Raw genomic sequence first — 22,426 nt, forward strand, 5'->3', positions numbered from 1 at the left:
TTGCTTATTATCATCCATTATTTAGTTGTGTGAGGATTGAAGTTTTATTAACCTGGTAAATCCAGCTGTCAATCTCTGACAACTAGATTTAACATGTGCATGGGATGTGCGTCATTCCCATTGGCGTGCCCATTACACAATTATGGGATGCTGATGGTTGTCATGAGACCCAGGGGACAGCTGAAGACCCCACTATCTATCATTATGATATTCCTGTGAATGCCGGCCATGAGCCAGTGTTCATAGGTTATCATGATTTTTGCAATACAGAGCAGTATGCTGATGCACTGCTCTGTACAGCACGAGCAATTGGATGATCACAACTTCAAGTCCCCTAAGGGGACTAATAAATACAAAAAAAGATTAAAAAAAAATAAAAAAAATTATAAAAAATACAAAAAATACTAAAGTTCAAATCCCCCCCTTTTTCTCCATTGAAAATAAATCAATAAAAAAAATACATATTTGGTGTAGCTGCTTTAAAAAAATGTTCAATCTTTCAAAATATAAAATGAAATAATCCAACTGATAAAAATTGTAATGAAAGAAAAATTGAAAATGCCCAAATTAAACTTTTTTGGTTGGCGCAACATTGCAATAATATGCAAAAAGATGTGATAAAAACATTGTATCCACCAAAAAATTGTATCAGTAAAACAATCAGCTCTGGGTGCAAAAAAAAAAGATCTCACACAACCACATATTCTGAAAAAATGATTTTACAGGTCTTGGAAAATTGTCTTGGTTAGGAAAAGCTCTTTGGCTACACAAGTAAAATATTTTTATTTACAAATTTCGGCATTTTTTTCACTACTTAAACAAAACTACGTTTGGTATCTATATACTTGTAGTGACCTGCAGAATTATACTTCCAGGACAGTTTTATTATATAGTAAACATGGTAAATAGTTTTTTGTTTTTTTTTTTAAATCGTACAATTGCACTTTGTTTGGATTTTTCCCATTTTCCAGCAGCCTAAATGGTAAAAAGAATGGTGACATTCAAAAGCACATCTCATCCCATAAAAAAAAGTTATCATATGGCTATATAGAGAGAAATATAAAAAAAATTATAGCATATTATTCCCAGTTCACCCACAGTTAACACTGGCAGAGTTCCTCCACAGAGCAATAATTCTCAAAAAAGCCCCTACATTGCTAATATTCCCAGTTAACCCACAAAATGAATACTGGTAGAGATGCCCCAGAGAGCAACACATTTAATAAAAGTCCCCTAACGAGCCTGTTTGCTAAGTTCATTCAGACAGACAAAAATGGCAGAATTTAACCACAGAGCAACAATTTTCAAAAAGGCCCTTACAGAGCCTGTTTTCAAAGCTGATCCACAGAGCACCTAAAGCCCGCTGTCGGTACAGGAACCAACTGTCGGAGTCCTGTGTGGATGACAGCCCTCATAATTTGTGAATGTGCTCTGTTCCTCTTGCACATCTTCCTCCTGTGCCCCTACAGCATCCATATTGGCCTCAAGCATTTTTTCATGCAGGCTTACAAGCAAGATATTAACACTGATGATAGCGTTATCAGCTCTGGCCATGTTGATGGAGTATTCAATGCATCACAACACGGCATACTGGTCCCCCATTGAGGCCCACTCATTGATGGTGAAGTGGTGGTGTTCCACAGAGTCATTCACCCGTGCATGCTGCAGCTGAAACGCCACTATCATCTGCTGCTGCTCGCATGGTTTCTCTAGCATATGCAAGGTGGCATTCCATCTTGTTGTTATTTTGCATATGAAGCATAAGTTTGACATAATGACATAAGTTTTTTAAAACTGTCCATCTCCACCAGCCTGAATGGCAGCATCTCAATGGCCAGGAAAAATTAAATGCTGTTGTTCAGGACCAGGGCTTGGAGTGGTTAGGGAGATTTTTCCTTTTTCTCTCTAGGGTTTGGGGGATGGAGAGCTAAACACTTCCATGGGATGTTGTGGAGATGCTCAATGACTCTGCTAGTGGTAATGCTGTCACATCCTCTATTTGGGGGAGTACAGTGGCCCTGTTGCTTGGGAGTGGAAGAAAGATGCCGAGACTGCAGCAGAAGAGGGAGCAGGAGGAGCTTAATATATTTCCTGTTTTTTCAGGTGTGTACTCCACTGCAGCTTGTGCTTTTAATTCAGATGCCTCATCATGGAGGTGGTGCAAAGGTTCAGCACATTTATGCCTTTCTTCAGGCTCTGATGGAACAGCATGCAAATCATCCATCTCTTGTTGTTAGCATGTAACGGGGGCAGGGGGTGCCTTGGGGGGTGCTGTCATGGCCACTTTGTGCATCAGACTGACCCCCGGCCCGGCCGTCACTATTAAAGCATGGGTTTCGTTTGTGGGGCAGAGTGTGGATGGCAGGGGCACTTCTTCAGGCTCAGTAAAACGCCGCAGACATTCAGCTGGTAAACCAAAAGGCACTTTATTGAACATCTTGCTGTACAGTTTCGGCACACAAGCCCAGGTTCAAATTACAGTTCTTGCTGGGGGACTACTTTCCTTTTCTCTTCTGCGGGCGTTACCCGTCTACTTCTGTCTCTTCAGCTATACACGTATTCCACTACTATGGGCTTTACCCACACACTTCTGTTTCTCTCTGTCTATGCTCGTACGGGTCTTACCCGAGTATTTCTGTCTGCCTGGTCGAGGCACTTTCTCTTTCCTTGGCTATCTGCCACGTGTCGCTCCCACACTCTGCCCCGTTGCTTCTCTCTGTCTCAACACACACTTCTGCACTAACTACTACTCTCACTCTGCTACAGAGCCCTCTATCCCTCCCCCTAGGCTGTCCTGCCCCTCCTTCTCCTGTCACTGTTCCCAGAGGGACCACTGTTCCACCCTGACACCAAGTGGGGACACCGGTTACTTCTACAACCACAAATAATATCACATCAGCATCACTTGCCACCCCAGCGTGGGGCATCTTCAGGGGGGGAAAACTGCTTCTTCATCACCAGGGGTCCGTCCACCCCTTACAAGCACATTGCCTAAAGAAATGTCCCCCCAGAGAGCTCCTTAGAGCTAACTAATGATTGATATTGATGTGCTCATTCCCACAGCATGGTGGGTGGTAGCATCCTACTTTCTAACTAAAGGCCGGACACTGTGCTTTGGCACCCTGTTCCCTCTTTTGCTGTGCTGCTAGGTCAGCATTACCACCTCCTATCCCTCTTAAGTACGCACGTTAGGAGGATGGCCTTCGCTCCATATGGGGTCCAGGACCTCATCATCTTCCGCATAATCTTACGCCCATTCCTCACCCCTGTCCTCCTTACCTGTCTGCACACTGCTGAAAACTGCAGCAGTTGGCACCTATGTTTTCTCATTTTCAGCGATGTGCTGCTGTAGTCCACAGACTGTGTGTACTAGCCATCCCACATAGTCATCCTCCAACACAACAAGTGGTTGGGCATCAGTGCACTCGGTCTCTTCCACCTTTAGCATAGGGCCAGGTGGATGGGCCACTGAACCCCAGCCAGCGGAGTAATCAAAAAGCAGAAATGACTGCTGCATGACTTAAGGCTCACACTGCTTAGCTGATTTGCAAGGGGGTGAGGTGTAAGAAAATTGCACATGGTTTTCAGGTGCCAACTCTGTGCTTTCGGCAGGAGACCAGTGGAAGACAGTGCGAAGGAACTGGAGGCCAGGGCTGCCACTAGGAATTTCAGGGCCCCAAACTGGCAAAAGTTCGGGGCCCCCTTGAGGCTCCACCCCAGCTCCGCCTCCACCCCAGCTCCGCTTCCAGCCCACGAATCTTCCATAGTCTCACCGCCACTCTTGGAAAAACTTCACTTCTGCCCTACAGCCTCACCAATCACACATTAACCCTATTTTGTTTTGGCCAAAAGATTTTTGTAAGCCTGCCACCACAACAAGGTAGACTCTTTTGGCAGGGTCCTACTCTAATTTTTTTTTTTCTTTTCAAATCTAACTTCTTTAGTATATATCTATTTTTTGGTATGTCTATTTTTTTTCTTTAAGGGAATGTGTCACTTACAGTTTTTAAAGTAATTGAAACCAAATTGTGATAATGCAGACTTGTGGATTTAGACCTGACAACCCTTTCAAAGGGAATCTGTCACCAGGTTTTTAACACCTTGCCACACTCATCAGGAGGGCTTTAAACTAGAAGAAGAGGGGATGGGAGAAAAAACAGCAGACAAGAACAAGCAACAGAAGGACAAACTAATCAAGGATACTAGATGCCGTAAAGAGGACCCAAGACAGGGTAATCAGAAGGAAGCTAAGAAAAGGGGAGCAAAACTTCTTTCCTGCATGCTGACCAATGCAAGAAGCCTGACCAATAAGATGGAGGAACTGGAGCTGGTAATGTATGAGGAGAAATACGACATAGTAGGAATAACTGAGACATGGTTAGATGACAGTTATGACTGGGCGGCTAACCTGCAAGGATATGAATTGTTTAGGAGGGATCGTAAAAAAAGGAAAGGGGGTGGAGTCTGTCTATATATAAAGTCCAGTTTAAAGCCCAGACTAAGAGAAGATATTCAAGAGGGAAATGAAGAGGTGGAGTCTCTATGGGTGGAGATACAAGGAGGGAAAACTAATAAAATCCTCATAGGGGTTTGTTATAAGCCACCAAATATAACAGAAACCACTGAAAATGTATTATTGAAACAAATAGACAAAGCAGCAAATCACAATGAGGTGATTATTATGGGGGACTTCAATTACCCCGATATAGACTGGGAAACTGAAACCTGCGTATCTCTGAAAGGAAACCGGTTTCTGTCAGTAACTAAGGATAATTATCTGTCCCAACTTGTGCCGGGCCCAACTAGAGGGGCAGCCCTTCTGGACTTAATTTTAAGCAACAGGCCAGATAGATTAACAGACGTACGAGTGGATGGGCACCTAGGGAACAGTGACCACAATATAATACAATTCCACTTGTCCTTTAGTAAGGTGCCTTGGAGGGGGGTTACAAAAATGCTGAATTTCAGGAAAGCAAAGTTTGATCAGCTTAGAGAAGACCTTCGCCAAATTGATTGGGACAATGTCCTCAAAAATGGGAGCACAGAAAATAAGTGGGAAATTTTTAAATCGGTATTAAACACCCACTGCGAGCTAGCCATACCATACAGAAATAAAAGGGCTAGGAACAGGAGAAAACCAATGTGGCTAAATAAGGATGTAAAAGGGGCAATGAATAATAAGAAAAAGGCATTTAAAAAGCTAAAACAAGAAGGCAGCGAAGAAGCATTAAAAAGATATAGAGAAAAAAATAAAATGTGTAAAAAACAAATATATTTAGCAAAAGTAGAAACTGAGAGACTCATTGCTAAGGAAAGCAAAGCAAATCCCAAACTATTCTGTAATTATATAAACAGAAAAAAGATTAAAATTGATGGTGTTGGCCCTTTAAAGAATAATGAGGGTAAAATCATAGAAAGCGATGTGGGAAAAGCAAATGTTTTAAATACTTTTTTCTCAACTGTGTTCACACAGGAAAAGCATATGCCAGGGGAAATGCAGAGTGATCATGTAAATGCCCCATTAAGTATGACCTGCCTAACCCAGGAAGAAGTGCAGAACCGACTTAGTAACATTAAAATTGACAAATCACCAGGCCCTGATGGCATTCACCCTCGGGTATTAAGGGAGTTAAGTAATGTGATAGACAGGCCTCTATTCCTTTTATTTAAAGACTCTATAGAAACTGGGTCTGTTCCACTGGATTGGCGGCTAGCAAATGTGGTACCAATATTCAAAAAAGGGTGCAAAAGGGAACCTGGAAACTATAGGCCAGTAAGCTTAACATCTGTTGTGGGTAAAATGTTTGAAGGGTTTTTAAGGGATACTATTATGGAATGTCTCAATGTTTATAACTGTTTAACTCCATATCAACATGGATTTATGAAGGATCGCTCCTGTCAAACTAACCTGATCAGCTTCTATGAGGATGTAAGCTCTCACATGGACCGAGGAGAATCATTGGATGTCATTTATCTCGACTTCGGTAAAGCATTTGACACTGTCCCACATAAAAGACTGCTAAGTAAAATGAGAAAGCTTGGGCTCGGGGAAAATGTGTGTAGATGGGTAGGTAGCTGGCTTAGTGGTAGAAAACAAAGAGTGGTTATTAATGGTGCATACTCAGATTGGGCCAGGGTTACTAGTGGGGTGCCACAGGGGTCTGTATTGGGCCCCCTACTATTTAATATATTTATTAATGATCTGGTGGATGGTTTACAGAGTAAAATATCAGTATTTGCAGATGATACAAAACTATGTAAGGTAGTTAACACAAAGGAGGACAGTTTGCAACTACAGATGGATTTGAGTAAATTGGAGAATTGGGCTGAAAAATGGCAAATGAGGTTTAACACAGATAAGTGTAAGGTTATGCACATGGGAAGGAGAAACAGATGCTACGATTACTTACTAAATGGGAAACTGCTGGGGAAATCAGACATGGAAAAAGACTTAGGCATCTTAGTGAATAAGAATCTAAATTGGAGTGCCCAGTGTCAGGCAGCAGCCACCAAAGCAAATAGGGTGATGGGATGCATTAGAAGAGGTCTGGGGGCACGAGATGAAAACATCATTCTCCCTCTGTACAAATCACTAGTCAGACCACACTTGGAGTATTGTGTGCAATTTTGGGCGCCGGTGCTGAAGAAAGACATTACTGAACTTGAAAGGGTTCAGCGGCGGGCTACTAAAATAATAAATGGAATGGGTGCATTACAATACACGGAAAGGTTATCAAAATTAGGTCTATTTACTCTAGAAAAGAGAAGACTTAGGGGAGACCTAATAAATATGTACAAATATATCAGAGGGCCATATAGAGATCTCTCCCATGATCTGTTTGTACCAAGGACTATGACAAGAACAAGGGGGCATTCTTTTCGATTGGAGGAAAGAAAATTCCTACATCAGCATAGAAGAGGGTTCTTCACGGTAAGAGCAGTGAGGCTCTGGAACTCTCTTCCTGAGGAAGTGGTGATGGCCAACTCACTGAATGAATTTAAGAGAGGAATGGATGCATTTCTTGTTAGCAAAAGTATAGAAGGTTATAAATAGCATAATCTTACAGGTAGATAGAAGAGCGACCTAGATTATTAGAGGAATGGGGGGGCTGCAATACCAAGACAGGTTATTAAACTTGGGGTTAGTTAGTTAGGAAAAACAAAGGCTTAGGGGGATCTAATCACAATGTATAAATATATGAGGGGACAGTACAGAGACCTTTCCAAAGATCTCTTTACACCTAGGCCTGCGACTGGAACACGGGGGCATCCGCTACGTCTTGAGGAAAGAATGTTTAATCATAATCACAGATGAGGATTCTTTACTGTACGAGCAGTGAGACTATGGAGCTCTCTGCCGTATGATGTTGTAATGAGGGATTCACTAGTAAAATTTAAGCAGAGCCTGAACGTATTTCTTGAAAAATATAATATTACCAGTTATGTATATTAGATTTTATGACAGGGTGTTGATCCAGGGAACTAGTCTGATTGCCGTATGTGGAGTCAGGAAGGAATTTTTTTCCCCATTGGAGCTTATTTGACACATTGGGGTTTTTTTGCCTTCCTCTGGATCAACATGTTAGGCTACGGGTTGAACTAGATGGACTTAGAGTCTCCCTTCAACCTTAAAAACTATGAAACCTAATCTGAGTGCAGCATAACATAGGGGAAGAAATCCTGATTCCAGCAATTGTCACTTATTGGGCTGCTTAGTATAGTTTTGATAACATCACTGGTTAATCAGCAGGAGATTATCATTACAGGGCTACTCGTCATGCTGCAGGTAGTCCAGCATATTCATGAGCTCTGTATAATTGCTAGATCTACAGCAGAGAAAACATTGATTTTATCACAATGAATGCAAACAGCCCAGTAAGTGACACATCACTGGAATCAGGGTGTCTTTCTCTACATTATGCTGCTCTCAGATGGGGGAGCAAAAACCTGCTGACAGATTCACTTTAAGGCTCTTTTAGCAGATATATAGAATCATAGATAGATGGCTAGATAGATAGAATCATAGATAGATAGATGGATATGTGGCACCCCTGAGGCTTCAGTCACCACAGGGTACTGCACCTCACTTAAGGTGCAGTACTCATCCTGGATCGAGAAGAGGTCGGTACCAGTTCCACAACACAAACTCATATACACAACCAGGTTGCCCTCCCCATTGGGGACCAGACTAGGGTCGGGTCTTAAGGTGGTCACCAAACATGGGGGGCAGCCACCCACTAGTGACAGGGAACCGGGGGAGGAGCAGCCACCAGGGGGAGTTAGGAGCTTACACAACAGTTAGAGTGTTCTCAAGCAGGAGAGAACAGGAGTGGGACCGGTGCAGTTCAAGGTGCAGAGCCTTAGGGTGGAACAGACTTCACCTTGTATCACCAGAATCTGCAGGACAGGGGGATTGTATGTCCCTCTGACCACCATGAGATCCCGGAACACAGTTCCACATAGGGTCCGGAGTCGTGATTACAGTCAAGCCCCACAGCAGCCCCGCGTCACCTACACACGGGACAGGAGCTAACACTACACAAACCGGGGTCCCCAAGCAGCTTCAGGCCACGGGGATCCATCTTTAAAGGTGAAAAAAGGAAGGGTCCATTGACCACCGTACCAGTTCTAACCTCCAATGGATCTGGGATCGGCTGGGGCCCATCACAGCTGGAACCACATCATCTGATTCAGCCTTTTGATTGCCATCGCCCCGCGCTTCAGCGCCAACGGCCACTACTCTCCTCATCATCCTCCCTGGGGCACCGCTCCACCTGTGGGGAGCAGAACCATCCTTGCTGCAACACCATCCGCCCCGAAAGACAGCAGCAGTGGCTAATCCCTGATCACGTATCACAGGTGGCGTCACAAGACTATCATCCTCATCATTCCCCCACCATCATCCAAATCCCCTTTTATTGTATACCTCGAGGCCACAAAGCTGGCCAGGGCCACCTGTGACATCCCCCTGACCTGACATCACCGGCCCGGCGACGAGTAACATTTAACCCCTGCCCCGTGGGTGCTACATATAGATGAGAGATGGATAGCCAGAGGGACGGATAGACAGAGGGATGGATGGACAGAGGGACGGATGGACAGAGGGACGGATAGACAGAGAGACTGATAGCCAGAGAGACGGATAGATGGTGTGGGGGGAATCACAGCAGCTGGGGGGATCACAGCAGGTGGGGGGGATCACAGCAGGTGGGGGAGTCACAGCAAGTGGAGGGAATCACAGCAGGTGGGGGGGAATCACAGCAGGTGGGGGGATCACAACAGGTGGGTGGGATCACAGCAGGTGGGGGGGATCACAGCAGGTGGGGGGGTCAAAGCAGGTGGGGGGTCACAGCAGGTGGGGGGGTCGCAGCAGGTGGGGGGGTCACAGCAGGTGGGGGGTCACAGCAGGTGGGGGGTCACAGCAGGTGGGGATCACAGCAGGTGGGGGTCACAGCAAGTGGGGGGGGGTCACAGCAGGTGGGGGGTCACAGCAGGTGGAGGGGTCACAGCAGGTGGGGAGATCACAGCAGATGGAGGAAGGTGAGAGGTGGGAGAGGGGGCAGCAGATGAGGGAGGGGGGCAGCGGCTGATGGGGGAGGCGGGGGCAAATGGAGGGGATGCAGCAGATGGGTTCAGTGACTCTAGATCAGGGGCAGTGACTGCTGGGGCAATGGTGGCAGATGAAAGGAGACAGTGTCTGTAACTTACCGATCGCTCCCATCACCTTCCACAGATTCCAGAGTGAAGCTGAGGGGGCGGTCTCCAGCCCCAGATCCACAGTGATTGGAGAAATCGGTCACAAGGCCAGTCTCTCCAATCAGAGCTGGGGGCGAGTGAAACTGAGGTCACCCAGCTCCAGCCAATGATCGGTGCTATAGCTGCACTGAACATGGCTGGATTTTAATGTTTAGCCATTTTCAATGGCTGAAACATTACAGTGGCTGTGATTTGCTGAGCGGCGTTCGTCAGCCAATCACAGCCTCCTTAGGTCCGGGGAGGAGACACCACCCCTCCTGAGGTCAGGCACAGGGCCCCTCCTATCCAAATCTAAGATATTTGCAAAGCAATCGCAGCTACCAGGGCCGCGATCTTACCATGATGTACTGGGTACGTCATGGGTCCTTAAGTACCAGGAAGCTATGACGTACCTAGTACGTCATAGGTCGCTAAGGGGTTAACACGTTTTCAGGCTCTAGGGTCCCGCTCTTGCTTGGGGCCCCTGTGTGACTGCAGGTGCTGTAAGTGCAATGTCCCCGCCCCCTGCCCCATGGGGCCCAGTGAGCAGAGGAAAGAAAAGGGATGGGCCCGGGCTGTCAGCATGTTCGGGCCCCCCTCCTGCCTCATGCACACTGCACGGCCAGGCCTGCGAAATTTACTGTGAACGCACCCTGCCCCTGGGGCCCGGTGAGCAGAGGAATGAAAGGGGAGGGGCCTGTTAGCGTGTCCGGGCCCCCCTCCTGCCTGCTGCTCACCGAGCCCAGTACAGGAGTTCCAGTAGTAATGCCCTGATGGCGGCCCTGCTGGAGGCACTCTAAGCAATCCAATCAAAAACTGTCTCTACATGTTTTGGCTTTACTATTTGCCCAGTGGTACTCGGGCCTGACATAGAACGTCCTGTGGTCTGTGTGCACTAGAGGAAGGTGATTTATTTGGGCACATAGTAGGCACAGATTAACCATATCCTTTCCCTGCAGCAACTACACCACTAACACCAACAGCATCATAACCAGGTTTACGTCCCCTAATTAACCCTCTCCTCATGATTTTGCCCACAAAAAAATTCAAAGTAGAGAAGAGGCTGTATTATGGGTGTATGCACGAGGTTAGAGTAGAGCCATACTATACCAGGTGGTATTATAGCAGTAGTGCATCAGTATATATTCAAAGTATTTCCATCAGGCAGTATTAGAGGTGATTATAGCAACCTGTATTACAGCAGTAGTGCACCAGGCTATATTACAGCAGTATTCGGCCAGGCGTTGTTGGAACAGTAGTGCACCTGGCCATATTACAGCAGTACTGCACAAGGCAGTATTAGAGAAGTAGTGCAGAGGCTATATTCCAGCTGTTTGCACCTGGTGGTATTATAATTAACTAAAGCAGCCAGTATTACAGCAATATTACACCAGGCGGTGTTAGAGCAGTAGTGCACCAGGCCATATTACAGCTGTATCACACCAGGTGATATTAGAGCAGTCATGCACCATGCGGTATTAGAGCTAATTAAAGCAGCTAGTATTACATTAGTATTGCAGCAGGACATGTTAGAGCAGTATCACATCAGGGGTTATTAGAGAAGTAGTGCACCAGGCAATATTGAAGCTGCTTGCACCAGATGGTGTTAGAGATGATTAAAGCAACCGTTATTATTGCAGTATTCCATCAGGCAGTGTCAGAGCAGTTGTGGACCATGCTATATTTGAGCTGTTTGCATCAGGCGGCATTAGGCTATGTGCGCACATTGCATATTTACATGCAGTTACGCTGCGATCTGCACCACAGCGTAACTGCATGCGTCCTGCGTCCCCAGCATAATCTATGAAGATTATGCAGGAGACGTGCGCACGTGGCGTATTAGAGCGCAGCGCTTCAGCTGCTGCCCGAAGCGCGCGTTCCAAGAAGTAACATGTCACTTATTCCGTGCGCTCTGTATGCATCACCCGCTCTGTCTATGGGAGGGGCTGCACTCAGAGCACATGAAATCGGCTTTTTTTTTTCATTACGGACTCTTTCTGCAGGGACAGAATGCTGCGTGCGAACATAGCCTTAGAGGTGATTAAAGCAGCCAGTATTAAAGTAGTATTGCTCCAGCTAGTGTTAGGGCGGCTTTGCACGTTGCGACATCGCACGTGCGATGTCGGTGGGGTCAAATCGAAAGTGACGCACATCCGGCGTCACTTTCGATATCGTACTGTGTAAATGCTAGATGATACGATGAACGAGCGCAAAAACGTCGTTATCGTATGATCGTTGCATTCACTGACATTTCCATAATGCTGGTGCCGCGATAGGTACGATGTTGTTCCTCGTTCCTGCGGCAGCACACATCGCTGTGTATGAAGCCGCAGGAGCGAGGAACATCTCCTTACCTGCCGCCAGCGGCTATACGGAAGGAAGGAGGTGGGCGGGATGTTTACATCCTGCTCATCTCCGCCCCTCCGCTGCTATTGGCCGCCTGCCGTGTGACGTCGCTATGACGCCGCACGACCCGCCCCCTTAGGAAGGAGGCGGGTCGCCAGCCAGAGCGACAGTCGCAGAGCAGGTGAGTGCATGTGAAGCTGGCGTAGCGATAATTTTCGCTACGCCAGCTATCACAAGATATCGTACCTGCGACGGGGGCAGGGACTATCACGTGCGACATCGCAGCATCGGCTTGCGATGTCGCAACGTGCAAAGCCCGCCTTAGAGCAGTAATGCACTAGACTATATTTGAGCAGTTTGCACAAGGCGGTAATAGAGGTGACTAAAGCAGCCGGTAAAACAGCAGTATTGCACCAGGAAGTGTTAGAACATTAGTGCACTAGGTCGTTTTAAAGAAGCATTAAACCAGGTGGTGCTGGAGCAGTAGAGCACTAGGCCATATTACAGCAGTATCGCACTAGGTGGTATTAGAACATATTTGAGCTGTTTGTTCTAGGGGTTATTAGAGGTGATTAAAGCAGCTGACATTACAGTAGTAGTGCCCTAGGCCATATTACAGCAGTATTGCACCAGGCAGTATTAGAGCAGTAGTACAGCAGGTTATATTCAAGCTTTTTTCACCAGGCAGCATTTGAGGTGATTAAAGCAGCCGGTATCACGGCATTAATTCAACAGGCCATATTAGAGCAGAGGTGCATTAGGCCATATTAGAGCAGTATTACACTAGGCGGTATTATAGTAGTAGTGCACCAGGTGATATTTGACCTTTTTGCACATGGTGGTATTAGAACTGATTAAAGCAGCCAATATTATCACAGTAGTGCAATAGCCGGTATTAGAACAGAAGTATATATTACATATATACTGTATTACATATTACAGCTGTAGTGCACCAGTCTATTTTCGAGCTGTTTGCACCAGGCGATATTAGCGCTACTAAAAGCAGACAGCATTACAGCAGTGTTGCACTAGCCGGAATTAGAGCAGTAGTGCACTAGGCCATATTACACCAGTATTGCATCAAGCGATATTCGAGCAGTAGTGCACCAGGCTATATCTGAGCGGTATTAGAGGTGATTAATGCACCTGATATTAAGACACTCTTCACTGCACCAGGATTAGAATGCAATATAGCATTGCAACTCGTAATCCGACCTTTATACAAGCTGGGTCACATGGTGTGCCAGCCAATCACAGCTATGCCAAAACTTGGCATACCTGTGATGCCTCCGGAAGTGCCCACAGCCTAAAACCTTGTTTTTTAGCTGCACTACAGCCTTTCAACAAACTTTATTTGACTACCTAACCGGAGCAGTAACACAGACATCCAATTGGCAGTCCGTGTATGGGTCGAAGACACAGACGCCTGGTGTTCAGTAGGAACCCCGACCTTTACAATTGGGGCTCTCTAATCCCTAAATATGATCATTATTAGAGGAATTTCTTTATAATTAATTATTATTGAATTAGCAGAAATGTTTCTTCAAATACAGTTGTGAGTTTTGCAATACTTATTTAACACATGACCAGCAATGGCACCTTAAAATTCTTGTCACAACACATTTACTGTACGTGCCTGATGCAAACATAAAATAAGCCTATTTCAGAAATGCTACTGACATGATGTGTGCATTCACATCTGACAGCATGTAATAAAAGCTATATGCAAAATATAATGTAAGAATTGAGTAAAATCTTCTGGTAAACATATCTGGCATAACCTGTAAAGCACAGATTGTTTAGTTCATGTCTGCCAACTCTCCCAGGAAGCTTGAGGAATATTGCCCAAGACATTGATGCAGTGGAGCAGAGGATATTACGGGTATTTCAATTTACCTGTGTAGCACTTGCTGCAGACATATTCACAACCGTCAAGAAGCCTTTGTCTCTACTAAGGTTGATTTATTTCACTAATAACAAAAGCATTAAACATTTCTTGGCTTTGTGTATAATACCAGAAATGTGTTTATTCTAATTTTATATATATATATATATATATATATATATATATATATATATATGGTAAATATTAAGCTTAACCTAGTTCATTCATATATTAAATATTTTTGTATTTGAATTTACATATATAATCATTGATTTCAAAATATCCTCTGTTTAAGGAAGACAAGGTGCAGAGACTAGTAATGTGTGAACCCGCAGATATCCAGGATCGGTGGGTACAATCATATTTTTTTAAAAAAAAGCCCGGTCCACGGCCGGAATTAATCTCAGATATCTGTCAGAACACTGATCCACATTTAAGTTTATAGGGACCTGAATGATGCACTTTAAAATGGTGGTAGAAAGTGCTAGAGAGGTTAGAGCAAGAGCGTTATACATATCAGTCTCCGTGCAGCTGTAACACTAGTCTGGGGTCACTCATTATCCCTCACCCACTGGTGGTCCCAGCGTCTGTGATTTGTTGCAGTCAAACAGCGCACCACCCTGTGTGACAGCATGTCTGCCTGTTTGGAATCACACACAATGTCTGTGTATGTATAGTGGGGTAAAAATAAAAAAAATGTTGTAAGGTCCATACATATTATGATACATAGCACAGATACAGAATATGGTACTGGCTGCAGCCCCCAGCTGTGTGCTTACCTTGGCTGTGTATCAAAATAAGAGGGACTTCATGCGGCTTTTTTTTCTTTTTTTTCTTTTAAACAGCATGTAGTGCCCCTCAATTTTGATAACCAGCCATGATGAAGCAAACAGCTTGGGGCTGGTATTCTCAGGCTGGGGGGGGCTCATGATTATTGGCCCCCAACCTAAAAATAGCAGCCTGCAGCCGCCCATTTGATGTGACAATCCCAGCACATTTCCAAGCTCATCCTGATTGCCCTGGTGGGGTGGCAATCGGGGTAATATCAGGGGTTAATGACAACTCACAGCTGCCACTTAGCCCTAGATTAGTAATGAAAGTCATCTGTGAGACCACCATTAATAATCTGGAAATGAAAAGTGAAAATAAATACAAACACCAAAAAAAATCCTTGAAATACAAAAAACCCTCTTTATTAACCCCAAACCCCCAGTTCTGAGTTAATCCACATGAAGCCCCATGATGATCCCGGATCTGCAACATGCATACTGAAGTCACTGTGCACGGGCACATAACATGTACACACTCTGTGGGCTTCAGACAGAGACTGACTGAGCCAGAGCAATGAGTGTTGACAACACTCAATTTAACTGCAGTCATAGCTGTAGAGTCCTAAGTTCATTTATCTCAATGACCTCACCTCAAATGAACTGAGCTCACAGACCTGCATCTCCTGGCAGAAAACTTCATTTTTTGTCAAGAGATGCAGATTTAGCACTGAAATTTATACACCATATTTGTGTACCAAATCTGCTTCTTCTGGCAAAATAATGCATCAAAATATAATGTGGTTTTAATGGGATTTTTTTCACAACAGATGCAGATTTGGTGCTAAAATTCATACACCAAATTCCTGCACCAAATCTTCATTTCTGTCAAAAAACGCTTCAATATTACACCAACACTGCATTGCATTAAGATTCATTTTTTTGCCAAAGGATGGAGATTTGGTGCAGGAATTTGGTGTCTAAGTTTTAGCACCAAATCTGCATCTCCTGGTAACATATCGCATCAAAACTGCATTGAGTTTTGTTGTGTTTTTTTGCCAGGAGATGCAGTATTGGTACAGGAATTTGGTGTATTTTTTTCAGCACTATATCTGCATCTCTTTGCAAAAAAACCCCTGCACTTTTCTGCCAAGAGATGCAGGTCTCATTGAAGGGAATGAGTTCACCTGAGGTGAGGTCACTGAGGTCAATGAAGTCCCCTGAGGTCAGTTTACCTGCTGTCACAGGTGGGGTACCATGGGAACTTCCAGCTGCAACAACAGATAAACTGAGTACCGTCACTGCTCACAGCTGCGGCTCAGTTAGTCTAAGCTTGAAGCCACAGTATGTGGTCATGTTTTGTGCCCACATGCTGTTCAGTATGTTCCAAAGCCGGTATTGTCGTAACTCGTGAGACCTCAAGTGGATCATGTCAAAACTGGGTGCTTGGGGTTAATAATTTGGAGAAAGAGTACATTTTTTGTATTATATTTCAAATAAGGGATTTTTTGGTGCTTCTGTTTATTTTTCTTCACTCACAGTATTAGTAATGGAATTTGTGTTATAGACACCTTTGATTACTAATCTAGGGCTTAGTGGCAGCTGTGAGCTCATTAACCCCTTATATTTCCCTGTTTGCCACTGCACCAGGTCAATCGGGATGAGCCCAGAAATGTTCCAGAACTGTCACATCTAATGGATGTGACAATTCTGGGTGGCTGTAGGCTGCTACTTTTAGACTGGGGGGGCCACTAACCATGGGTTGTAGCCATATGCTTTATCTGTGCTGGGTATCACAATATAGGAGACCTTAAGCCAATTTATTTATTTATTTTTTCACCACTATAGGGGCGCAGACAGAGTGTGTGATTCCAACCAATCCCAGATGCTGTCACACAGGTTGGTGGCACTGTCTCACTGCAACCAATCACAGATGTCGGAACTGGCTGTGATGGGGAAGCAGTAAATATGCATGAGGGTTAATGACCAGACCAAGAAGTAGTGTTACAGCTGCACGGGAAACTCGGTAAGTATAATGCTCCTGCTTAAATCCTTATTTTCTTTCTTTTTCCTTTATTTATTGGCTGAATTTGAACAGTTAAATGGAGTTCCCTGAGAACTCCGTGTTGGGAGTCCGGGCATGGATACTAGGTATCCGGTATGGACCCCAAACTTTACAGTTCAGGTTTGATCATCAATATTCAAGTCACCTTCCACTCTGAAGGTAGTTTGCATAAGTGATTTACCAGATAAGCATTGCATTGCCTATAAGCCTCTAATTACCACAGAATCTGGAGCTACCTTACATCCAGCTCACTGGGCCTTTATCTTTTTAATTAACTGGGTGGCCAAATCCAAACAGTTAAATGGAGTTCCCTGAAAACTCTGTGTTGGGGGTCCGGGCATGGAAACTAGCTATCCGGTACAGACCCCAAACTTTACAGGTCGGGTTTGCCTATCACTATTCAAATTCCCTTACTCTCTGAAGGTAGTTTGCATAATTGAGTAAAGGAGAAGCATTGCATTGCCTATAAGCCTCCTTACACTGGCGTGTCAGGCATGTCACTCTCCATCAGGAGAATTGTTATCTTTTAGACTCACATACTTCCAGGATGTTTCATTAATCAACATTCACAATCTTGTCCTAATTACGACAGAATCTGGAGCTAACTTACATCCAGATCACTGTATCTTGGCATAAGTTAGGTTGGGCATCCTAATCTTATCATGTACAGAAGCCTTGAAGAAACTGTGGAAACTGAAGAGTAGCCCACTCAATAAAAGTAGCTTCTTTGTTTTTTGTATTTACTTTGTACATTTGATGGTTTTAGACTAGAGGGTATCTCTAATGCAACAAACTCTTTATGTAAGAACCGGTATAATTGAGTTAAGCGGAATAAGCCCTGATACAACATTTCTTCAAAATCTTCATCTTAGGGGTACTTTGCACACTACGACATTGCAAGCCGATGGTAGCGATGCAGAGCGCGATAGTCCCCGCCACCATCACAGCTGCGATATCTTGTGATAGCTGCCGTAGCAAACATTATCGCTATGGCAGCTTCACATGCACTCACCTGCCCTGCAACATCGCTCTGGCCGGCGATCCACCTCCTTCCTAAGGGGGCGGATCGTGCGGCGTCACAGCGACGTCACACGGCAGGCGGCCAATAGAAGCAGGGGGGTGGTGATGAGCGGGACATAAACATCCCGTCCACCTCCTTCCTGCCTCATTGCAGCCGGGACGCAGGTAAGGCGATGCTCTTCGCTCCTGCGGCTTCACACACAGCAATGTGTGCTGCCGCAGGAATGAGGAACAACATCGTAACATCGGTCCTTCCGAAATTATGGAAAGGACCGACGCTACACCGATCATACGATTTCGCTCGTTAATCATAGTAAAAAAGATTCACATACTCCGATGTCGACAGCGACGCTGGATGTGCATCACTTTCGATTTGACCCCACTGACATCGCACCTGCGATGTCGTAGTGTGCAAAGTACCCCTTAGTTTAGTATTTTCGAAACAAATTATTTATTTTTGAAAATTTACTCTTCTGTTCTTATTTTGGTATGTAATTATGTTAGTATTCAACATGACTTTCTTTTGCTTTCTTTATTTGGCCAAAAAATAATAAAAGTATTAAAAAATGTTTATAAAAATATCCAGCTCCAATCGAGTGTTTATAATTATCATGCTTCCATTTCTCTTTCACTTCACCTTTTATCTCTAGCAGAAATCTGAAATGGCATCTACGCAGGCCAGGAGATGGGGTGCGCAAATAAATCTCATTGGCCTCTATAATCACATGGGAAGCCAGGACGCACTGTTCACATTGTCAGTGCTATTAGTTGCTTCTGAGCTTTACCTTTTCACTATGTATGGCCACGCTCAGAAGAATAAGCCAGCGACAGAGTAATGTTTTCTTTAAATAGACTACTTGGAAAGAATCCACACAACAATATTTTCAGTGTTGAATGCTGTTTTAGAAAAATGCATAACAGGAATGAAAAAGAATAAGCATAACGCAACAAGCAATGCAAGAATTTTATAGAAATAGAAAATGAGAATGAGTTCCAGGCAATGAAAGATGAAAGAAGGACGATTGATTGGAAGACCTTTTATTATTTGTATATTGCTGCATCTAACATTTGCTAAGCTGTGATCTGCGCAATTCGAGTAATAAAATAGTATCATAAAAATTCACATGTTATTCTAGGATGTTATACTAAAGCAGGCAATAATCATAATAATTATGTTCTTTATATGTAACATCATTATTTCTATTTTCCAGATTGATTTCTTGATCAAAAGATTGTAAATCATTCCAGATAAGATCTAAAGCCAACTTCAAATGGCTATGTAAATAATTGGCCATGCAATGTCTGGTGAGATTTGATGTATTTAGATTCCATGTGAATTCTGAAATATATTTGAAAGCTCTGGTGATCATTTTGTAGGATAATGTTCACTTTATGGAATGCATTAATGATTTGCATTGGTAATTAGTAAGTACAAAATAACCTTTAGGGCCATATTTTTGGTTCAAGTGATATCTGTCCAAAAATTGGATATTTTGTGGTCATGTAGCAAAATACATGCTATCCGGGATGGAGTCCAGTGGACCATGTTGGAATTTTCTTCACGGTTTGCATACAAAATCATGCATCTGATTTGTGTTATTGACCACTGTGACAAAAAAGGTTCTTTTTAGGTTGGGTTCACATGATCATATTTTCTCCATCCAAGAAAAATGGTCTGATATGCTAATCAGCGTCTGATCAGAGAGGAATCCATTTTTCTCGGTGGTGGAGACAAAAAATAAAAAGGTTCTCCACCTTCTACAGTCTATCAGTCCATGAAAATCAGTCCGCACTTGGATGTCATTCAATTGTGATCTGATTTTTTTCACAAAGCCACAGATTTGGATGACAGAGTCTCAGAAAGAAGCCAAGCATGCTGCAGGAAAGAATTGGACATATGTACTGCCACATTGAACAACATTGGTCCAAGTGTGATCCAATTTTTGGACGGATAGCACTCGAACCAAAACTCTGGCCCTAAAAGTTCTTTTGTATTTCTAATTATGAGTGTGACTCGAAACTGAAGATTATCCTTAAGGCAATGTACCCACGTTGCGTTTTTATGTGCAGAAAATCTGTACATAAAAACACATGTTTTGCAGTAAAAAAGCAGCTGAAAAAATGCACATTTTTTTATTGTTTGCACAATTTTTCCACATGCTTTTTTCCATGCTTTATTTGTGCCTTTTTTTAGTCATGGCAACAGCGGGGGTTCAGGCATTGTACCTTTGCGGTTGCCATAGGGTCACTAGCTGACCTTACAGCCGGTACCAGGCTCTCACTACCAGGAGCAGTGCCCACACCGCTCCCAGCAGGTTAACCCCCTAAATGCTGCGTTTAGCAAGATTGCAGCATTCAAGAGGCAGGGCGATGAATCGCTTACCTCTTCCTGGCTATCGGGTCCCTTTATTGAAATCACCCGATCACTGCTATGGTAACCCTGGGTCATCATCATGAAGACCCTGGGTTACTGAGGTACAGATCACCACACAAACCAGGGCACCTATGTCGTCGGAGTTCTCTGCTGCAAGATCCTGCGGTAAGGACTGCGAGGCCTAGGTGCAAGGAACCCTGGTGATGTTACAAGGTGAACTTAGTTTATGTCGGTGGATCTGCAGGAAACCCCGGTGATCCACGGGCATGAACATCGATTCACCTTGGGACGTCACTGAAGTTCCCTGCAGCAAGGTCCTGTGATAAAGACTGCGAGTTGAGAAAATGGCTGTAAGGAACCCTAGTGACATCAAAAAGGCACATAAAAATGCACAAAAAAGCAATATGTGCATTACACATGCGTCTTTTCACTGGTTGAAAAAAGCAGGAAAAAATGCAGAAATAATTGACATGCTGCCTCTTTTTTCAGCAACAAAAACTGCAAGGAAAAAAGAAACAACGTGCGCACAGTAGGTCAGGATTCTCGTAGACTTTGCTGGGATGCTTTTTCCTTGCTTTTATTGATTAAAGAAGCAAGGATAAAAACATCAAAAAAGGATGAAAAAAAGCAACAAGGCCTTAAAACGATCAACACTTTCATATGTATTTCTACAATCAGCGTTAAAGTATAATTTTGGAAATATGATCAAGAACCAAGTAGAAAACAAACCCAATGTGTATGTTCCATACAAAGCGCATATTATTTATAATTATTGCTCCATTGAACACAAACTACTTTCTATTGTCAACACAAAGTCAAGCAATGAAATGACGGGTTACAATGATATGATAACAACACACAATATGCTATTTAGTAATGAAGGATTTACACAGTGTTAGGCTGGTAAAGAATGTTATATAAAAGGGGAAAAGTTTCAAGTGGAAAGCAGAGCTTACTTTTTGGTGAACAGGTTCCACAGTCTAATAGTCTAGTCCAGTCTGTAAGATAATCAATAGATGTCATTCATTCCTTTGCTGTCGTACTTGGGTAAAACTAAGCAAAATAGCAAATGTTTCTCTTACATAAAAGGTTCCCAGAATTGATTGAATTTTATTACAAGACAACAAATAAGATGACATAAATGTATAAGAGTGATTATTATCCTAAGTCATATCAATATTAACATTATGTTTTCTCTTTATAAGAAAGGATATTTCTCATTAAAAAAAGCCCACAAACATAAAATACACTGGAAAATGTCTTGTCATCTAAAGAGGTGAAGTGTAACTAACTCTGAAACAAAGGCTTGGCACAAAGACAACACAGCTCATCACCCAAGTAACCCCATATCGACAGAGACACCGCATCTCTTCAGCTGGGAGTCTCAGCAGAAGGGATAATGAGTAGCTTCAAATAACAAGATATTTTGGCACAATCTCTGTTGGCCTTTGCCAGGAAAAAAATGAAGATATAGAGAAGTTTACCTTCAACAAACGTTAATGATCTAATGCAGCCAAAGCAACCAAGAGGCTTTTAATAGCCAAGGAAGAGCTCAGACCTCAAAAAAAGCCAATAAATTTAGGAACTTGATTGGTACAGAAATGCTCAGGCCAGGTGTGTAAAATTGATAATACTTCTTTACAATAACCTGGGACTCATATAGTGCAATGATATCATATATACTGTAGAATAAAGAACCACTTTTTTGCTTAGTTTTTGGTTTAAAACATTCAAAAAAAACAATAAAAAAGCAAGTTTGCCTGCATCATAACTGTGGCATAAACGCAATCTCATGTTGTCAGGGTCTTCTCCCTGCGGTTTTGAGACTAGTGGCAGCCTTAAGACTGGAGCCTCCCATCTCCATCTAGTTTCATCATTTAAACAAGGTTTCCTTTTCTCTGGCGTGTCATGAGTTAATTTCAGTTTTGTTGCCAGCAGCTCTGAGCAGAGCAGGTCAGCTGTTGTTGCTTTGGGTCCACACCCATTTAGGGTAAATACTGGAGCTTTCCCCCACCAGACCCTGCTGCTGTTAGAATCCATTTCTACTTTGGCCAGCTTGGTGGAAGGAGCTGCTGAGGTATTGTCCTGTGCCCATCCATCTGTTTGCTACGGTGAAGTTTGGTGTTTTGTATCCTTCTGTTTATTCCCCTGTCTGTTTTTCCTTTCCCTCCGTGTTTATTAGTTTAGTGGCGAGTCTAGTGTATTCATTGTCCTACTCACTAGACAGGGTGAGT

At 43.6% G+C, this 22,426-nt stretch overlaps 1 protein-coding gene across 5 annotated transcripts in view; it reads right to left on the reverse strand.

Moving 5' to 3' along the window:
* The window catches only part of TENM1 (teneurin transmembrane protein 1), a 1,354,271-nt gene that overhangs the window by 848,414 nt on the left and 483,431 nt on the right, over window positions 1-22,426 (reverse strand). For 3 of the 5 annotated variants that reach the window (XM_075323915.1, XM_075323913.1, XM_075323912.1), the window contains one exon: window positions 21,149-21,190. The exons of the other annotated variants lie outside the window; for them this stretch is intronic. In XM_075323915.1, coding sequence (XP_075180030.1) covers window positions 21,149-21,190 — 42 coding nt within the window. The remainder of the gene's footprint in view (window positions 1-21,148; window positions 21,191-22,426) is intronic. 5 annotated transcript variants of the gene reach the window in all.

This window comes from Anomaloglossus baeobatrachus, chromosome 9, assembly GCF_048569485.1.
Source record: "Anomaloglossus baeobatrachus isolate aAnoBae1 chromosome 9, aAnoBae1.hap1, whole genome shotgun sequence".
Lineage (NCBI taxonomy): Eukaryota > Metazoa > Chordata > Amphibia > Anura > Aromobatidae > Anomaloglossus > Anomaloglossus baeobatrachus.